Source organism: Gadus morhua, chromosome 22, assembly GCF_902167405.1.
Source record: "Gadus morhua chromosome 22, gadMor3.0, whole genome shotgun sequence".
NCBI classification, from domain to species: Eukaryota; Metazoa; Chordata; class Actinopteri; order Gadiformes; family Gadidae; genus Gadus; species Gadus morhua.
The window spans coordinates 16130862-16151040 of NC_044069.1; the positions used below are offsets into that span (position 1 = coordinate 16130862).

The 20179-nt window shown below is 43.7% G+C and overlaps 2 protein-coding genes across 15 annotated transcripts in view; one reads left to right on the top strand and one right to left on the bottom strand.

Annotated features, from left to right (window-relative positions):
* The window catches only part of dync1i1a (dynein cytoplasmic 1 intermediate chain 1a), a 54160-nt gene extending 46363 nt beyond the window's left edge, over window positions 1-7797 (bottom strand). For 2 of the 13 annotated variants that reach the window (XM_030347579.1, XM_030347578.1), the window contains exons 1-7: window positions 6086-6654; window positions 5259-5396; window positions 5117-5134; window positions 4677-4791; window positions 2754-2841; window positions 2168-2173; window positions 1224-1265 (exon numbers count right to left, since the gene is read on the bottom strand). In XM_030347579.1, the coding sequence (XP_030203439.1) occupies window positions 1224-1265; window positions 2168-2173; window positions 2754-2841; window positions 4677-4791; window positions 5117-5134; window positions 5259-5366 (377 nt within the window). In that variant the 5' untranslated portion in view covers window positions 5367-5396; window positions 6086-6654. Of the gene's footprint in view, window positions 1-1223; window positions 1266-2167; window positions 2174-2753; window positions 2893-4676; window positions 4792-5116; window positions 5135-5258; window positions 5397-6085; window positions 6655-7581 lie in introns of those variants that run through there. The other 11 variants (XM_030347573.1, XM_030347570.1, XM_030347582.1 and 8 more) reach the window with 8 other exon arrangements.
* Window positions 6659-19924, top strand: pdk4 (pyruvate dehydrogenase kinase, isozyme 4). Of its 2 annotated transcripts, XM_030347592.1 has the most exons (11): window positions 6660-7069; window positions 7486-7627; window positions 13491-13562; window positions 13855-14039; window positions 14648-14737; window positions 15001-15078; window positions 15990-16066; window positions 16348-16446; window positions 17141-17254; window positions 18014-18127; window positions 18239-19924. In XM_030347592.1, the coding sequence occupies exons 1-11, from the start codon at window positions 6952-6954 to the stop codon at window positions 18365-18367; spliced, it is 1218 nt and encodes a 405-aa protein (XP_030203452.1). In that variant the 5' UTR covers window positions 6660-6951; the 3' UTR covers window positions 18368-19924. The 2 variants fall into 2 exon arrangements, with proteins under 2 accessions (XP_030203453.1, XP_030203452.1); XM_030347593.1 differs by lacking the exons at window positions 15990-16066; window positions 16348-16446; window positions 17141-17254; window positions 18014-18127; window positions 18239-19924 and adding an exon at window positions 15581-15696 and having other exon boundaries at window positions 6659-7069.
* Window positions 19925-20179: the final 255 nt, after the last annotated feature.

Sequence of the window (20179 nt, forward strand, 5' to 3'; positions counted from 1 at the left end):
TCTAAAATGTCCCGCATAAAATTGTTGTACATTGTTATAGATTCATAAATCTCCAGGAACGCAGATATCATGTAAATAACATCATTATTGACAGCAAGTAAACAAAGCAGACTTAACCTTTAATTATTTAAAAATATATATGATTTTTTATGGATATTTTATGCAATGAGGGAATAATGGGAGAGTGGTGTTGAGGATGTATATCGTTCACATCCAGAACAGGATGATACATTGAATTGAGGATCCATGTATTGAGGAAGCTATGCCAGCTACCTCTGGCACTCATTTAACCATGTACAGGCAGCTACAGAAGGCTGCTCAGCATACATACGTTTGCAATGCAGAAATATTTAAGGGTAATACTGATTAGTTGATTAAAGATATATAAGGGATTCAATTCAATTTAGAGTCATCTAAATAAAAATATATAAATTATATAATAATTATTATATATTATTATATAATAATTATATAATATATAATTATATAAAATATTATAAATAATAAAATATAGAAACGTATTATAGCAGAATAAACTGTTTCTCACTGTCTTCAGTAACCTCAATTTCCATTATCTTTGATCCAAACTGATCAAAGACTCATACGGGTAAATGCAAACACAAATCTACACATTCATTAATTGTAATGTTTTTAGTATAATTATCTGCATTTGCAACCATATACTCCAACGCGCACTGTGTGTGTACAGTCTCTAGGCAGGCTGGCGATGCCCGGACCTGCTGTGTGGCCCTGCAGGGGGCTGGGAGGTCCCTTCTGCTCCTTCGATGGGGGACAGCAGCTTATAGAAGCAGTCAACATGCCTGTTATGACTCCAATGTCCCACTGTGCCAAAGCACTACTTTATCCTGACAGTTGTTTTTTTTACAGGAACACCACCGGTACTTTAGGACGCTGAGCCTGTCAGACTCCCCCCCCCCCCCCCCTCCCACCAACCCCCCACCGCAGACAGAAGCGGTTAAACCGACTCGGACGACAGTGCAGAAGAATCATGCAGGCGTTAAGCGTTGTATAAAGGGCATCTGAGGGCTGTGGGTGTTAAGGGACCGCACGGACGACAGGGCTTCAGACAGGTGGGCCGGGGGAGAAGGGAGGCGTTACGGTGAGCTGGCCACGCGGCGGCGAGGTCCTGGGTGGTCGGGCGTTTAGCGTTGAGGGGGTGACACCTCAGCTTTTGGGGGGGGGATTGAGGTGGAAGATCTTACCTGTCGCTCAGCGCTTGTGACTTGTTTCTAGACAACCCTGACCTAAGAGGGGACATATACAAACAGCACAACACAAATCACACACACCCCCACACACACAGACGTGCTGCACACACGTACGAGCACAGAGGGGGCCCCAGGGGGAGGTCTCGTATCGGCATGCCATACTCTGGTGGGGGGATTTGGGGATTTATCAAATAAATTCCAGGCACTGAACTAACTCACCGATATGTAAAATCCAATTGGTACAAGCTAAAAAATGAAGATAGGAATCCATATTCTTCCATTGTCAGTCCCTCCCCTGTGTGTTGTTGGTTTCCTGGCCCTAACTCCACCCCCTGGGCAATACCAGAACTAAAGACCCTCGACGGATCCACCCCAATGTTTGGGCGTCACTCATACATGGACCTCAACAGGGAGTAGCAACCTGAGCGAACTGGTGAGACATGGATGACCAACTTCAGCTGTGATGTACTGAATTATTGATGTGATGTACCGATAAATAAATATCGGCCTCACATTGGATGGAGTCACTGACCCAAACTGGACGGTAAAGTCAAAGTATTTAATCCCAAGTAACTGAAGTAGATTAATGTCATTAAATCGTAGGTGGGGTTAGGCATTTTGCTCGTGTCAAAGGCACCTTACAGGTAGCCTTTGGACATTGGGGTTTGAACCCAGAACCTTTAGACTGGGAGTCAATGACCCTTAACAATATCCTTCCCTAAATAGTATACTCCAAATATGTTTCTTTAAAGGTGTATTACTATGTTAGCTGCTGACCAGACAGCATCAAGAAACTGTCTGATTATTTCAATGGGTTGACTGTGTTCATGAAAACATGATATGTTGTGACAATTTACCTAATAGCAACAATGTTTTATAAAGAAGAAAAAACACCAGACCCCACAACATCAAGTACACTGACACACTCTGATCCTTACCTATATCTGTTGCTCCCAGTGACAGACAAAAAGAAAACATATACAGTATAATCAAATAAAACGGTTTCCAATGTAGCCACAAAGCACCTTACAAGTTTACTGGTGACCTCTCAGACAGAATTAAAGGTAAAGGAAATATGACAATATATTATGTTATTTTATATGAGGATAGCTACATTCTTAACTTGTTTGACAACTCAAGGTCAAGCGGACTGTTTGACTTTGTGAAGTGAAGCGCTAAAATCAGATGTAACTCAACATTTGCGCAGTTAGGAATAAATATATGAAGAATGGCAAAACTAAATACATTTCTGAAGATTCCCTTTTAGAGTTAAAACTGACATTGTGAGTGCATTTTAAAGTAAGTTGAAGGTAAAACAAACTTTCACCCAATAAGGGATAGTATATATTGGAAATATATACAGAGGAAAATAATTATATAAATAATAATTATGATGAGGTGTTTTAATCTCTCAACACAAATGATATCCGAGAATGAATTATAATTACTCTTAAACAGGAACGCTACTCGGATCCAACCCCTAGGGGGCTCTAAAGCACCACTGAGGAAACTAGCCAGCCTCACCTGCCGGCCGGCCCGCCTTCAGCAGAGTCCTGGCTCCCGGCCTCGCTGGGCGTGCTCACTGATTTGGAGGGGGACACGGGGGTCGGGACTAAATAATGAAAATAACATGTATCCAGCATTAAAGGCTGCAGCGGATGGACTGGTCACCCCAAGCAGAGGGAGAGGGGGCGGGTGCCATTAAAATAACATAACATAAGAAAGGGGAGATGTTTTAAAATATAGGTAGAAAAGCGTAATGGTGGATGGGGAAAGAAAGGACAAAAGTTTTAAAACAAAATGAAAGAAGGGGGAAAGAGCATCAAATTGTTTTTTTCCTAGGTTTTTTTATTATCATGGTCATTATTATATCGCTCTGTTTGCTTCTTTCAAAAGTATAGTTTTCAAAGTATTTTCATAATGCATATTATAACTGCATTGGGTACATCCGTGACCTAATATTAGGTTTAAGTGTTGTTTCAATGCGGCCCACTACAGAACACTGCTGAGCCTTTCCCAGGGGCTGCGGGGTGTGCCGGGGATCCTGGGAGTTGGAGGCAAAAGAGGAAGATCCTGAATCTGACGGTTAGTTTAGCACAGTGGCGTGTATTCGTTTTTCTTTTCATATCTTGGGACACCATTATAGATTTCTGTCAACGTGAAGAAACAAATGTTGAAAATGCAAAATTAAAGATGAAATAGGAATAATATAAATACATCAAATGATATGAATGATATTAACTTAGATGATTAAATTGCCAATGGACAATGTGCACAACATTTTAGGTTGTGCAACCCATTGCTGCTTGATAATACTTACAGTATACATGATAAATGAAGGCAGAGTGGGAATTTCCAGGTTTAGAAGTAAAACAAATCAAAAATAGTATTTTGATTTACATTTAGTATTTATCTGATACATTTACCAGACACATTATCCAAATTGAGTCTGACTTGACCATTTGGATTTGCTAGTTATATATCCACAACTAATGTACGACTGATAAGAACAATTTGTTGGGAGTTGGGCAGCGAAAACATTGCATACTCTTAAACCAGGAATTGTCCATCACTGAGAAAGTAAAATAAACCCAGGGTAAACATATATGTTTGAAATGAGAAGTGGAAAATCAAATCATACACAGAAAGGATAAAAAAGGCAGATGATTTGAGCCATTTTATACTTTTTGGCATGCAAACATAACTTCAGTATTCAAATCATTTCCACTGAATTGGGTACATGTTTTATATGAATGAATATATAATAACACCAAATGTACTAAATAATATTGGTAGGCCACTTATACATACAATGCACAATACAAAATGTGTAAAATCTCCTTAACAATGGGTATGTAACTTCTACTATAAGCCAATCAAGAATTGACAACAGCTTACGCTGGGGGTATAATATAGTGGTATTGCATATCAGTCCTATCCGGCTATAAATAGGGCTTAGTTGTGGAGAATAGGAATCCATAAACGCCATCTTGATCTTATTTTTGAAACAAAAGTTATTTGGTTTACGGAGGCCGTATGACATTCGACACAGGTAATGACAAAGAATGAGAGCTAATCAGAAACAGCTATGGGGGGATGCAAACAGCTTTTTCTGACACACACATGTGCACAATAATGGCATAACACAGGCGTTTACAATACGTATTACGGAATGATCTAAACACTCACAATGGCGTAACAAACACTGTGGAGCATCTCTGCTCCACAGTGTTTACTATTGGGACCCAACACATATTAATTATAATATGTGTTTAAATATATATTTTTATCTATATATCAACGGCAACATTTCAGGATTAGCTCATAAGAGTTGCCAGCATCGCAAGTTTGGTAAGCATGTATTTCATTGTGCAGCGCTAAGGGGGGTGTGGTGAGGAGTGGGGTCGGGGGGGGTGCAGTGAGGAGTGGTCCGAGGGGGTCCTTTACCTAGTGGGGGCTCCGGGGAGATGCCGATGCTCTGAAGCAGGGCCTCCGTCTCCCGGCGCTTTCGGTCCAGGTCCGAGTCCTGTGGCGCCGCCTCCGCCTTCTGCTGGTTCTCTGACTGTACGGTACAAGCACACACGTCAGCTTCTCAACGAACACACTCCCACACACACACACACACACACATACACACACACACACACACACAAACGCACACACACACACACAAACGCACACACCACACCCATATGTGCAATGATGCAATGATGCATGCTCACATACACACGTTCTCACACACTCCTGTTCTCATGTCTACACACACACACACACTCGCACACGCACGTGCAGACACACGCTATATGACACACACAACAGCATAAGCTCATCTACGTGCTTCGATGTGCGCGTGAACATGTGTATCTGTGTGTGGAATGAACGCTCACCCGAAGCTGTGCTGCGGCCTGACAAAAGTAAGCACACACACACACACATACAAACACACACACAGGAGGTTACACCGGGCTATGTTGGGGATGGTGAGGTGGCTGGGTCGACGTGTGGGTGTTTACACACTTTTCCCCTCACCTCTTTCTTCTTCCTCTCCTCCTCTTTCCTCTTCTTCTCCTCTCTGATCTGGGCTAGGCGCTGCTTTTTGCGCTCCAGCTCTGCTTTGAGGTCGCTCTTGTCCGCCATGGTTTTCAACTGGGCCCAGAAATACGGTCACTACAAAAAAGACATAATGCTTGTCTAATGGTTTGTGAAATGACGTCCTTGACAAGACCTGCCGTAACACTAGGTGGCCATGTCTAAACACCAGGCATAGTCCAATAGCATGTCATTCCCAATCATTAACCATGAGAACGTGTCTGACGTGCCTCAGGATGTGTTTTGTGCTTTCTGATGTGCAACATGTGCAACGTATTCACAAGTGATGGTGTAATGCACTGAGACCAAGCAAATGACTCAATGTACATTTGTCCGTTTCCGTTATTAAAATCAGCTGTCAGATTATTCCAAGTCTAGCCTCTTTAGATCAATGGCAGGACACAACTGAAGCTGAAACAATTTCTTGTCTAGGAATAGACAATAGACTTGTGTCAGACAAACAAAAGTTTATACCTGCGTTGACGAGGGTGACGCACTTAAAATCCGATAATAAACATAGTTGTACATAAATGAAACGCGTGGCAATAATATTGCCCTTCTGTTGCCTTGAGAAGACAAGACAACAAAACTATTTTTAGCTAAACCCCCCAATCACCTCAATTATACAGGCTAAACGTCGAATAACGACATTTAAAGGCGTGCCTGCGTTTCATCCCAAAACAACAAAGGCATTAACCAACTGTAAATATAATCACTGAACAGACAATAACGCCTATACAACAAGCTAACGTTGCAATGCCCAGTACCTTGTGCGCTCTTACAGATAATGATGTGTCACTGGCGGCAAAAAGATGCTGTCTCACTGCTGCCCTGCGACCATTCACCACACCGTCAGCTGACCGACATCGGTTGAAGATCAGCCGAAGCACTGAATGAATCCTCGGCTGGAACAGTTTACCCTTATTACGCTAATGAGACATGTTTGGCTTAAGTATTTTGTCACTTGTAGTATCAAAATAACACAGGTGCATAGCGAGGAGCATCCAAAAGAGGGCAGGGTGGTGATGGGGAGGAGACGGAGAGAGGAGACTGGTGGCGGCGTCCCGTGTCTCGTGTCTAGGAAAAGCTGCCTCCTAGTGGTCGTGTTAAGTGGTGCAGCTGTTCCCCAGGCTGACAACAATAACGTATCTAATCCAAAATAACGTAAATTTCGTTTCATTTATTTATTTATTTGATAAATTCTTAGGATTGTTTAATAGAAAAATCTCTTACTTCTTTGACTTTGTTTTATGGGCCAAATTGACTAGCAGCGTTACGTAAACATCATAAACCCCGCCCCCAAAATCCAGTTTATCTCTCTGCTCATTGGTTGAATTTAGTGGCCATCTCATCACTTTTTCTGTCAACAAAATCGCTGCACATAAGTCAAGTTGTTTGCTCGAAAAATGAAACCGATTCCAAGTTCAAGGATGCCACACAGAGGATCAAACGCGGAGGATCATTAGGGGTATCCTTAATTGAATCATGTCGCCATAACGAAAGCAACTGAATGCATAACGCTTAACTGAATTCTGCCTGGTCCGTTTACGTCTGCAAGGCTGGAGCTCGCAAGAAAGGGCACTGTGTCCCCGATTTACATTTATAACAGGACGTGATTCAACCTTGGGGAAATATGAAGTTTGCACAATATCTGTTGAAAAACAGCCGGATGGTCGGGATACCAAAACAAGTGGAACGATTCGCCAAGTTCTCCCCTTCGCCTTTGTCTATGAAGCAATTCATTGACTTTGGTAAGTGTTGAGACTATGCGGAGCTGATCTGTACATGCAATGTCAAGTCTTTGGGTAGGTTAAACTACGTGATGAATATAGCAAAGTATTATGAATAAAAACAGCCATCTGTGGCAGCAATGCACCTCGAATAGGGCACTCGGTAAATTCTATACATAACGGGTTAAGTCCAGAATGTCACTGCTCTCAGTCTGGAACACACAATTCCAAACAGTCGTTTGGACGGATTTTAGACTGTACAGTATAGCATGAGATCATAATCGTCATCTCCTCAGTAGGCCACCTTGCATGCAGTTCTGCCGGTATGACCCTCGGTAACGTTCTCCTCAGACGTACACGTAGAAGCACGACCCAATAAAACTCTTGCATTTGTTTAATTTGCTGATGTGTTTTGTGCATGTGCCATCTGACTGTAGGGTCGACCGATGCCTGTGAGAAAACCTCCTTTGTGTTCCTGCGCCAGGAACTTCCGGTCAGATTAGCCAATATCATGAAGGAGATTGACTTCCTACCCGACAAGCTCCTTGGTACTCCGTCCCTTCGGCTCCTCACCAGCTGGTAGGCCCCCCACCTGCTGTATGGCCCAGAAAGAGACAGACATTCTGTTCACCTTCCACTCTTGTGTAATAACTATAACGACAACAACAAACTGGGGCATTCACTCTCCCACCCTTTTTAAAGCCGATTTGTTTTCTTTAGATGTAGGCTACATTTGACCATCAAGCTACAATATTCTGAGATAATATATATTCACTAATAACGTCTGTAGGCCTATTATGTTCTCACAGTAACATAACTAATCCACTGTGCTTAAACCTTTTCCTTGAAATGGGTGATTTGAATAAAAATGAAACACTCATTATACTGTTTGGCCTCGTTGCCAGCTCTGCCAGCCAAAATGACTAGCTGACTGGCGTCTCCCTCTTCCTTTCTGGTTCGGGACTCGTTAGTGATTAATCTATTATACCTATTTAGACCACGCGATAACCTTAGGACCAGATATGTAGTGCCAACATCAGTTCTGACTAGTTTCTGGCTCTACACATTACACTACACGGTCAACACAACATCATATTAAGTTGTATGGGTCTGAGAGAAGTCAGACCCTGTAGGCGTGGCTTCGTTCCCATTTCACCCATGCCAACCATGCCAATACAGACTGAAGATTTACCTGGGAAAATCAGACCCTTTAGGCATGGCTTATTTGCCATTGCGCCCATAACAATATTGGCTGGATTTCTACCTGGATTCGGAAGATGCTTTATGAACCACCTTCAGAGGGCATGTCGGTTTACCTTGTATCTCTGGTTCTCCCACGTATTGGACCTCGCCCTGAAACATAATGCCAGAGGATTGGAAATGATGCTTCCTCTTAGTGAGCAAATCATGTTTACACACACTAAACAAGCCCTTTGGCTTGGATTATTTATATTCTTTTAAGATTATTTATTAGCATTTCTAATCCTTTAGTTATTCTTATGTCGCCAAAAAGCAATGTTTAGCAGTAGATTCCCGTGAGCAAAAAACTGAATGATTCTTCTTTATTTCTCAGACATCGGGTATATTATGTGTATAATAAGTGAGGGTGCAGTCATATAATGTATGCTCCCCTTCCCCTTATCAGAAAAAGCATTCAGCTTAAGCCAAAGGCAGAGTCCCTTAAAGTTGTGACGTACTTCCAAAGGACCTGACAGACCAGACAACTTCTGTTCAAAGTAGATCTAAACACGCGTCTTTCATGCTAGCTTCTCCATGGTTCTTAATAACTGTCTCTGATGTAAATCACGTGGTTGTCATTGTGAAAGATTGTTTTCATAAAGATGTGACAGATTGATAATGAAACTGTCTGACAAATAAAACGGCGTCACAATAATATGGGCGAAGCCCAGAGGCTACCTCCATATTATGATTTAATACAGTAGATTGAAAACAGGGCCCCTGCCCCAGGTTACCCTGGGTCGTCATCCTCCTAACCACTTGGGGCCAGATAGGCAGAACGCTGTATTCACTGTCACTGCAGTCTGCAATGGAAATATGTTGTGGCCTCTTGTTGTTGTGTAAACTTCCTGAAGTTCAATTCGTGTCAAAGCACGATCCCGCTGCATAGTCCAACTGCTATCATCTTACACACGTGACAGCTCCCACCTTTCTCATCAACTTTAGCTTCTTTCACAACAAGCTCATATTGTTATCAGGAGAGTTTGTGGCCTATGGTTTCTCACCACTAGTTTACAATCCTAGTCATGTTGCTCCTATGCGTGTTTTGTATACTGGTACCAGTATACTGGTATACTGGCACCAGTATACTGGTATACTGGCACCTAGTCATTGAGTCATTGTCACATTAGAAGATCTCTATGCCACCACGGTTCCTCTTTGAGAGTGAGGTCATTTGAATTCATCGTAGCAGTGTGAATTTGACCCTTGTTTATCTCCACTGTTTGATAGATGTTGGCAGATGTGGCATAGCTCAAGGACAGGAGAAGTGGAAAAAATGGCATGGTTAAAACGTAACCCCTCCTATGTCCTCCCCTGGTTTCCCTCACTCCATCTGTCCAGCCTCCCTGACCCAATCTTCCCCTTCCTTTCTATCTAGCCGACGTCATTGCATTGCCCCTATACTCGATAAACTATTGGTTTTTCCTTTTTTAAACTGGGGCGGAAAAAGTAATGGCCTCATGCAGCAGTCAGCCTCCAAGCTAAAACGAGCCACTGCACACTTGCACGTGTTAACGCGGGTTGTTTTCAACATGTGTGTTGAAGATCACTGTCTGCGGGCTCGAGTTTCAACGACATACAGTCATAGCTGTTGAAGGTCAGCCAGAGGATCAAGACAGCACGTCGACAAACACACGCTCACTGCCCCTGGCCCCTTTCACCTACTTTCTTACAGCTAGTGGGCAGAACGGAAGCGCTAGCCTCCTGGGCTAGCACCCTCCCAATGCTACCTCCCCGCACACTGTGTGTGTGTGTGTGTGTGTGTGTGTGTGTGTGTGTGTGTGTGTGTGTGTGTGTGTGTGTGTGTGTGTGTGTGTGTGTGTGTGTGTCTGTGTGTGTGTGTGTGTGTGTGTGTGTGTGGTAGTGTGTGGTACAGTATTGTGTACATTGGAAGTTTGAATGTCAGGTTAAATTGTGCACCGCAAGTTTCAATTTGCTGCTTTTAATGGAGGGAAAAAAAAACTGTTCCAAATTGGGGGCTGATGTCGTCACGAGACTCCCACATGGTTCATCTGTATTCAGGTCATGAACCTTCACGTGCCATGTCTGAGGCAAGTCATTTCACCTCCAGATAACTTCCGTTATGTGGGGGTCATTTCAAACAAGCCTCATCTTGAAGCTAGGCCTCTGTTGACCGGTCACAGGTTTACAAAGTGTGGTCAATTGAAAGAAGCATTCAACAAATCTGTTCAATTAATCCATTAATATACTAATAATATGGTCATGTCTGGACTATCAGTCATTAATCAGGGTGTCCGCGGAGGTCTTAAAAGTCTTAAAAAGTCTTAAATTCATTTTTCTAAATTTAAGGCCTTAAAAAGTCTTAAATTCGCCAAAAATGTCATATGCTGGTCTTAAATTTATAACTCGGAGGTCTTAAATTTGTCGGGGCAGGGTTATTTAATTTTTTATTTTTCTCGCGGGACTTTTCGGGAAGGAGATGTACGAGGGGCTACTTTCTTGCTAGCTGCATATATAAACGGATGTCTGCGCGCTTGCTAGCTAGTCTGCAACAATGGGTAAATGCAAGTTCAACGTCAGTTGGCTGGAAGACGTCCGTTTCCGAGGTTGGCTAGCGTCCGTTGCCAACCCAGAACAGGCCAGATGCATTCCGTGCAAAAGTAGCCTACATTCAAGCTCGGCACCATGGGGATTAAGGCTGTCGTCAGCCATATGTAGAGCCAAAAACATAAAACCTCTGCCAGGAGCCACACACAGACCCCAGCCATTTCTACGTTTTGCATCTCTGCCCCGGCGCCACCGCCGCAGACGGTCCGCGCTGCTAGCACTGACCTGAGGGTAGCATTTGGTGCGACACCAACACTGAAAGCGGAGGTGTTGTGGATTCTAAACACAGTGGCTGACTCTCAAATCGCGAGCACCTTTACTGCTGGAAGGGACAAAACGGCGTATATAACTCACTTCGGACCAGCGCCTTTCATCCGAAACGAGCGAATCTGCAGCGTCTACAAGGCTTTTGTTTTGATACTTGAGGCGTTGAACCACGCCACTAAAAGCAAGCAACTTGACGTGCGCGTCCGATATTGGGTCGGAGATCGAGTGCATTCCCGGTACTTGGGCTCGCAATTCATGGGGCCCCACATATATGGGGGTAAAAGGGATGATGATACATAATATTTTTTAGACAATATGCAGAATCTTTTCACTTACGAATTAACACGGTCGGCTATTTTTGCCAGCACGCCACCCTAGCCATATTATCGGCAACCGTGTTCCCCTTGGCTGTGATTTGAACTTTGAATTCCTCGTAGGTGTTCATAATAATACATTGCTCGCCTTGGATGAAAAACACCGCTCTTGCGCGATTTATTTTGCATAAGGGTGAGTCAAATGACGCGAGAAACGCCCCTTTTATGTGAACGCGCATTGAACCTAAAGCGGAAAACCTGGTTCAACTAATTGAATCTAAAGTGAGCGTCGTGGTACCATTTAACTGTGATTGCGAGTTGCGGCTCTGTCGAGCCAGGTTTTCCCAAGAAAGCCTGGGTATATACCACGAGGTTCGTGGTATACCCCCCAGGTCTTACTGAAGGCATTTATTTAATGGTGAAAATATTATTAATCAGTGACGTAAATATTGACGGTGCAACCGGTGCAGCTGCCCGGGGGCCCAGACGCTGTCACCCCCCTCTCAACAACTTACAACTTGGGTGCACCATGAATACGTGCTGGTGCACCCAAATTAAAAATTTAGGCGCACCAGTGCACCCAAGGAAAAAGTTAGTCTGGAGCCCTGTGCCCTATACCACGAAGCTCGCTGAACATACCCAGGCTTTCTTTGGAAAACCTGGCTCGACAGAGCCGCAACTCGCAATCAGAGTTAAATGGTACCACAAAGCTCACTTTAGATTCAATTAGTTGAACCAGGTTTTCCGCTTTAGGTTCAGTGCGCGTTCACGTGAAAGGGGCGTTTTTTGCGTCATTTTTCTCACCTTTACGATAGATCAAACAGTCTATATGCGTATTAGTGAAAATATTCTGCATATTGTCTGTATAATAACTATGCCAAATGCAGAATTGTTCGCCATTAATCCAAATAGAATGATGATGATTTAAAAATGCATAAGCAACGTCCATCCTGCCTTATTCTATCATTTAGGGAATTCACTTTAAATACACTATGTAAGAATTGTATCGCATGTTTTCAAACGCCGAGAGGTAGCGGCTGTAGCGTAGTGGATTAGTATAAGACCCGAACGCCAGCGACCGGGGTTCAAATTCGCCGGTCTATCATCATGCATTTTACCCCCATAGATGTGGTGCCAGCACGGCCTTTAAAATATTGCTTCAAGTACGAAATAAGCACAAAAATATAATTCCATAAGCTTTAGTGAATAAGCATTCCATATGCATGATAATTGGGACTTTTTAAGCTTCACATAAATTCGCGTCACTTGGGAGTCGAACCCCCCGCGCAGATATTCAAGACTGACGCGCTACCTCCACTCTAGCACTCTGTCACGGAGACACAATGCGCAACAGTAATCATTGTCTACATAAGGTCCAAAAGGACGATCAAATAACGAACACCCTCTTATGAGAATCTGTATCTCTCATGAAGAACCCCAATTTCGTTGTTTGCACAATGACAATAAAGTCTGAAATCTGAATATCGTCAGACAATGCCAGGGGATCGGTTCTGTCCCGTAAAACCCTCTGTCTCCGGAGAGATGCCTGTACGAGAAGTGCGCAGAGGTCCACGGGAACACCCAGAAATGGTGACGCCATTGTCAGAGGTCGGGCTAGGAAGCTGCGCACGCCGATTTAAGTAGCCGATCTCCGGCTAGACTAAGCCGAAAAACTGCTCCCGACCAGGTTTGGTTGCGAGCATAAGTCACCATGGTGATACAGCGACGCTAAAAGAGATCGACTTTCGTGGTACAACTAACCCAGGCTTGGAGCTCAACATACCTCGCTAACCCTCTAAGCGAGCTTCGTGGTACAGGGCTCTGGAGTATCACTTTATGTTCAATAAACAGACAGAAAGTAAACTTGAATGAGTCTCATTGAGTGACGCACATGCTATGCTTGGGTTGTAATACAGCGGAATCCCCCCCACCATCGCGGGTTTAAGGTCTTAAATTTCATTCAAGGTGGCATTAAAAAGGTCTTAAAAAGTCTTAAATTTGACTTGCTGAAACCTGCAGATACCCTGTTAATACAATCTGTTTGTGGCCACTAGGTACTCACAGAGTCTGTTGGAGCTTGTGGAATTCCTGGAAAAAGACCCAGGCGATAAACAGGTCCTTTCCAAGTAAGTCACGCTACAACTCAACTCTCTAGTCATGAATCGTATCCCTCCCGGTTGGATATTTTAGGCATTGTAGAAAAGTGTATATATTAGCCAAATGATGTCCAATAAATCCCTGTGCTCATTATGCCATCATTGTTTAAAGAAATTGCTGGAAAAGTTTGCAGTTTTGTTGTTTAAATTATCCCCAATGACATTGTGGGGGGTATAGGGGAAAGGCTCCACTATAGTCAAAGACGTCCCTTATCCCTAAAACGTCCTCCCCTAACCTCCGCCCTGTATGGATTGCCCTCAGGTTCACGGAGGCGCTGGTGACGGTGAGGAACAGGCACAACGACGTGGTGCCCACCATGGCGCAGGGGGTGGTGGAGTACAAGGAGGCGTTCGGCGTGGACCCCGTGACCGACCAGAACGTGCAGTACTTCCTGGACCGCTTCTACATGAGCCGCATCTCCACGCGCATGCTCATGAACCAGCATAGTGAGCACGCTGTGCTTGGCACAGCTTTTTTTTTTTCCAGATTTTCTTAAGATTGGGGCACGTGACATTTTGCACGTTCACACTTCCCCATCTAAATGAGATAATAAGCAGCCAGAGAGAAGGCTAGGCTCGGACACAGCAATGGCAGTTCCCCTTTTGGTTTGAACCCTGTTTGAACCCTGTATGATGATCAGGGTGATTTGGGCCATTTTAGCGTTCTGATAACTCTACAAATCTATTGTCATCTACGTTTCCTGATCCTTAACATATTGGCCCAATCGGACATTGGCACGGTTTCCTCTACACAGCCTGTCCTCCCAGCTCTTGGAGCTATGACACATGTCTTGGAGTAGCGGGGTGTTGGGCCAGTGACCACACTAGGAGCCGACCTGCTGCCTCCTCTGTGTGTGTGCGTGCGCACGCAGGCCTGTGCCTCATCGCGCTTGCGTTACGGCCCCTGCTGTGTGTGAACCTGTGTGTGTGTGTGTGTGTGTGTGTGTGTGTGTGTGTGTGTGTGTGTGTGTGTGTGTGTGTGTGTGTGTGTGTGTGTGTGTGTGTGTGTGTGTGTGTGTGTGTGTGTGTGTGTGTGTGTACGTTTGCTTCCCCAGCGCTCATATTTGACGGCAGCGTCAACCCGGCGCACCCCAAGCACATCGGCAGCATCGATCCCAGCTGTGACGTGGTGGAGGTGGTCAAAGGTGAACGACTGGCCGTCCTCCGTAGGTGGCCTCGGCCCGCCTCTATACATAGTCACAGCGGCTCTCGTTGAGATAAGGAACAACTCTCTGTACAGTACACACAGATAAGGGCGTTTCTTTCCCCTCAAGGCCTGGTATTTGAAAAGTAGAGCCATGGCTTGTTTACTTTGACACTTTCTTAATCTAATCTAATCAGATTCAATGTTTAATCTCATTAGCATATTTCAATGTTTAACTTGAGCTGTGTCTACGTGACTCTGCAGATGCCTATGAAGCCTCCAAAATGCTGTGTGAGCAGTATTACCTGACCTCCCCTGACATGGAGATCTCTCTGGTCAACTGTGAGTACCAACACTATGCCTTCTCCCTTCACTCCTCCATCTTCCTTCCTTCACTGAGGACAGCGTACGAGTACGAGCAACTGACCGCGCGCATGTTCCCTGAAAGTAGGCCAAGTGATCCAGTGACTGTACAATGTGTTGGCTAAGCTGGGTCCCTAGCTTGTCTCTCCTCTGCATCAGCTGGGAATGTCAGCACTCTGAAACCCCCCGGAATAAAGGCCTTTGACCTACACAGAATCTCTGTCTGTCTTTCTCTCTCTCTCTCTCTCTCTCTCTCTCTCTCTGTGTCTGTCTGTCTGTCTGTCTGTCTGTCTGTCTGTCTGTCTGTCTGTCTGTCTGTCTGTCAGTCTCTCTCTGTGTCTGCCTCTCTCTCTCTCTCTCTCTCAGTCTCTCTCTCTCTCTCAGTCTCTCTCTCTCTCAGCCACTCTCTCTCTCAGCCACTCTCTCTCAACCTTTTCTCGCTGTCAGTCTGACCCCTGCCCTTCTCGCCTGGTTATCTTAGAGATGTAAGGGGCAGAGAACCAGACAAGGTCTGGCCAGTACATATGTCCTGGCTCAGGGAGCAGGCCAAGAGGCAGCTCCATTAACTCCCCCTCAGTGTATGTGTCTTTGTCTGCCGGTGAGTTATAAAGGAACTGTGTCTTTATTTCAAAGCATTTAAATCAAAAAGGCTTGATTATGCTGTACATGTTTCTGCTATTAACTGACGACTAAAATAGGGCAAAGCCTAATCATTAATGCATGGAATGTTCTCTCTGGAGCCGGTTGTAGTAGTTTCTGATCTTTGACCAGGGGCTTTAAACCCTCGCTTTAATCTGAGTTATGCATTCGTATATCACCCAACTGTCTACTCACAACCTACATCTCTCCATCGCTCTGTGTCCCCAACTGACCCAATTCGTGTTCTGCAGCCAAAAACCCTGACCAGCCTCTTCACCTCGTCTACGTGCCTTCACACCTCTACCACATGCTGTTTGAGCTCTTCAAGGTACTGAAAACGTAAACCCCCGCACTTTGGGGACAGTGTCTCTGAATGACCCCCTCCCGAGCTTAACAGAGCAGAGTTGTAAACACTGGAGAGACGGAGACTGCAATCCACTAAATGTCCTGCTGTGGCACTAAGACCTCTATTTCTCTCCACTCATGCTCCCGGTCCTTCTAATAGTGTGTGTGTGTGTGTGTGTGTGTGTGTGTGTGTGTGTGTGTGTGTGTGTGTGTGTGTGTGTGTGTGTGTGTGTCTGTGTGTCTGTGTGTGGTTTCTCTGTTAAGAATGCCATGAGAGCAACGGTGGAAACCCATGAGGCGAGCTTCACTCTGCCACCAGTCAAAGTCCGGGTTTCTCTCGGCTCAGAGGACCTCACTATCAAGGTACACAGATATCTCGGTAACCTCCGTGGGGATTGCAGCAGTGTACACAGAGGCTGGGCGGATGTAACCGGACAACGTTTGCTCGGCCCTGTTGTCCTCTATGTTTTCCTCCTGTTGTTCTTTATTTATTTATTTTTTCTTTAAATATACATAATATAGCGCTTTTGTAAACGTTGTTTTTCAATGTACTATAATACAAAAAAAAAATTGGCTCAGGGGAAGGCCACAATACTTTTTTCAATAAAAGCTATGCACATAACTTACTAACTAACTAACTTAAATCAAAAGTATGTTTGAAGACATGGACAAGTGAAGGGGAAAACTTTATTACTGTGATGCAGCATGGAAAACATGTGGGAAACAGTGAACTCTGTACAGCAATAGCTAAAAGTACATGTGTACCTTTTTCCTATGCATTGTATACATAGCAAAACACTGTGGTGTACTTTTGTAAATGAGGCGTGAATCGTCGGGATAAATGCCGTTCCCATGGACCCATTGGACCCATTGTATGCAAAGGCATTTTTTAGTTGGAAATAATACAATACTGCTAAAGCAAACACGCTAACTAATAATAGTTACTGTATTTTTCCAAACTGTGAGTTGCCAGTTGGGATAGGCTTTATTTTTAAGACACCTTCCTTCCAAATATAAAACGGCACCTCTTTGTCCTTGCTCTGCTTCTGTCTGATAGATGTCTGACCGCGGAGGAGGCGTTCCTCTGAGGAAGATTGAGCGTCTGTTCAGCTACATGTACTCCACCGCCCCCAGTCCCGTCCACATAGACAACTCCCGCAATGCTCCCCTGGTGAATGACCCCCTACCATCACTCTGCTCCTTGAACACACAAGTCATGTAATGCTTTATAGATGAACACCATTTGTATTGGTTCAATACCGACGCAGATTTCAGGGGTTTAAATAACAATGTTTCACGTTATTTACACACTGCAATATGTGATAAATGAAACATGCTGGTGGATAGGCAACAATGGATAGGCAACAATGGAGATAAGGTTTTTTTTGTGTGTAAGAAAGAGTGAAACACATTTATGTTTAAATATAGGGCGTTAAGCAGACGCATTTATCGAAAGGGACTTACATTGGATCATACACACACTCACGGTGGAGTCACCTTGCATGGTTGGCTGGTTCACTTCTGGTTACTGGTACCTTCCGGTCACCAGTCAACCTGCTGATCTACTCTACCTCTTGAGCTAAGCCGACCTGCTTTTGAACTACCGGTTGCTTTCAATGTTGAATTAAAAAAAAATGTATACAGGACCTACAGTACCTTATTTTCTTTTGGAAGTTATGATTCATTGTTTATCAGGCCTCCACACAAGTAAAAAATAATTCCTAACTAGGATGTCTTAGCCCACTTGTTCTTAAATCAGACTTTAACTTTAGAGTTGCAAAGCAAACACCTCTTCATACTCAATTGAAGTGGTGCAGGCAGGCTGGCAGTAACCTTGCGCTAATGTTTAAACAAGTTGACCGGAACAGTCCAATCTATATGTTTAATGTCTATGTGTAAGCCAACCGCTTTCCTCCGTCTCCTGTCGTAGGCTGGTTTTGGCTATGGCCTGCCAATCTCACGTCTGTATGCCAAGTACTTCCAAGGAGACCTGCAGCTGTACTCTATGGAGGGCTACGGCACCTCGGCCGTCATCTACCTAAAGGTGAGGGGCACGCACGCACATATGCACACACACAAACTCACAAACTCACACACACACACACACAAGCCCCACGGACCATCACTGACAACAAGCTGTGCTGTTGTGATCCAGGCGTTGTCCTCAGACTCGGTGGAGAGACTTCCAGTTTTCAACCAATCCGCCTTGAGACACTACCAGACCACCCCGGAGGCAGACGACTGGTGCATGCCCAGCAAGGAGCCAAAGAAGATGGGCAAATAACAGGGACAAGCCTGGACTGAATAAGTGTGGGACAAACCATAGGAACCGTCACGGTTATGCCCTAGTATGGCTAGTATACCCCAGCCCACGGTACACTAAAGAACGGAGGTTGAAATGTATTCGGTTGACCATTGAGCCTGAGGTTCTAAGACAGCCATTAGGAGCACCTCATTTTCCCCCTCACACAAAACACAACCAGCAGAAAGTATTTATTTTAGGATTTTATTAACATTTGTTTGTATGTTTTGATTTTTTTTGGATGTACTCCCTATACTAAATTATTGTATATTTAAATCAAAATGATTTTTAACCATCAGTGTTGGTGGTCGCATTTGCCCCGATAATAGTGGCACAACCGGTTTTATAAGCTTTTAAAATAAATTAATTTGTATATTAATTCTGTTAAAAGAAAATCTATCTTTCACTCTCTAACTTAATCATTGTTTTAATTGATTATTGGAGATCACAGTGAGCCCAGTGTTGCACTGAGGCTCATAAAAGAAATGAGAAATAACAATGGTTATAACGGTTAAAAGATGGATTGAGCTGAAGTTAATCAGAGAATGATGACCTATGAATGTCACTGTTGTGTGAGAGCAAACGTAAAGGTTTCCCAGAATTTAAGGTCTTTAAATTGTCATAAATCTGAGAGACAATCAACATGATTCTCTCTCAGATAGTGGGCCCTGTGAACCATTTCTAGTGCCATAGCTGCCCCAAATGCCCAAGTCCTGCAAATTAAGTTTCGAACAGATATCGCGCATGTGTGTGTGTATTTATATATTATAAGTGCAGGCCCTGACTATTCGGAAATGCCCTTGGTCAGTATTCTGATAATTCCCATTGTCACGTTTAGGACCAGGCACGGCTTATTGAATTGCTTGCTTGATTGAACTCAATTTGATCCTTCCTATTTTTATACAATATATATTTTGGGATCTGTAACAAACCAATAACATTTCTATCACCTTTCCAAGCATGTGTATTCTGAGCCTGTTGGATCCGATTGTTCCGAATATTATTGTGTCCCAGGAAGTTTGAACCCTCAGACCCATAAGAGTTTTCATGTGTTTAAGAGTATAATGATTATAGTGTTGTTCTAATAATGTGTACTTAGTCTGTAGACATTATTGAAATGGTGAATGCCAAACCTGCTCATTGTACCAGATCACAGCGTACTAGGGAACATTATATTTTTCATTACCAGTCTCCTAAAAAATGCCAGTATTATATAAAATAGGACTAATCAAAACTAATAAATAAACATGTATAATTTTGTATGTATTGAAATGGAGCACAGGGATCATTGCAGTAGTCTGGGAAATAACTGTAAATATTAAGGACGGCTTTAGACAACTGTTATTTCTCAATGCTAATGTTAGCACCTGACTGTTCTCCACTAATATCTGTTCAAATGCGCAGCATACGGTACATTCAACACCTTTTCATCCACGCCATTGGTCAATATGTTTGTACACCACAGTTCCCAGATCCTAAATCCCTTTCAACGGTATCGTTGAATGTTCAACTGTAGAATAAAAGACTACACTACGGAAATATGTATCTTTGATCCATGTGCGTTGGAAGTTGTGCTGAATGATTGAGTGAATGAATGTGTTTTTCCGCTATCTCACACAATGTTCTATTCCTAGACAGTGGAACATATGTGCTGTCGACCAGTACATGATGTACATGTCGTGCTCCATTCCAAAAGAACAGATTACACGTGGACTCACCAAGTACATAGCTGCATTCACACAGCTGTAACCTGAGGAATACTTTAGGTTGTTATACTTTTACATAACCTCATAC

Coding starts and splice junctions, on each gene's coding strand:
- pdk4 (XM_030347592.1), top strand. CDS start 6,952: ATGAAGTTTGCACAATATCTGTTGAAAAACAGCCGGATGGTCGGGATA. Junction 7,070..7,485: donor GAAGCAATTCATTGACTTTG/GTAAGTGTTGAG, acceptor ATCTGACTGTAG/GGTCGACCGATGCCTGTGAG. Junction 7,628..13,490: donor CTTCGGCTCCTCACCAGCTG/GTAGGCCCCCCA, acceptor TGTGGCCACTAG/GTACTCACAGAGTCTGTTGG.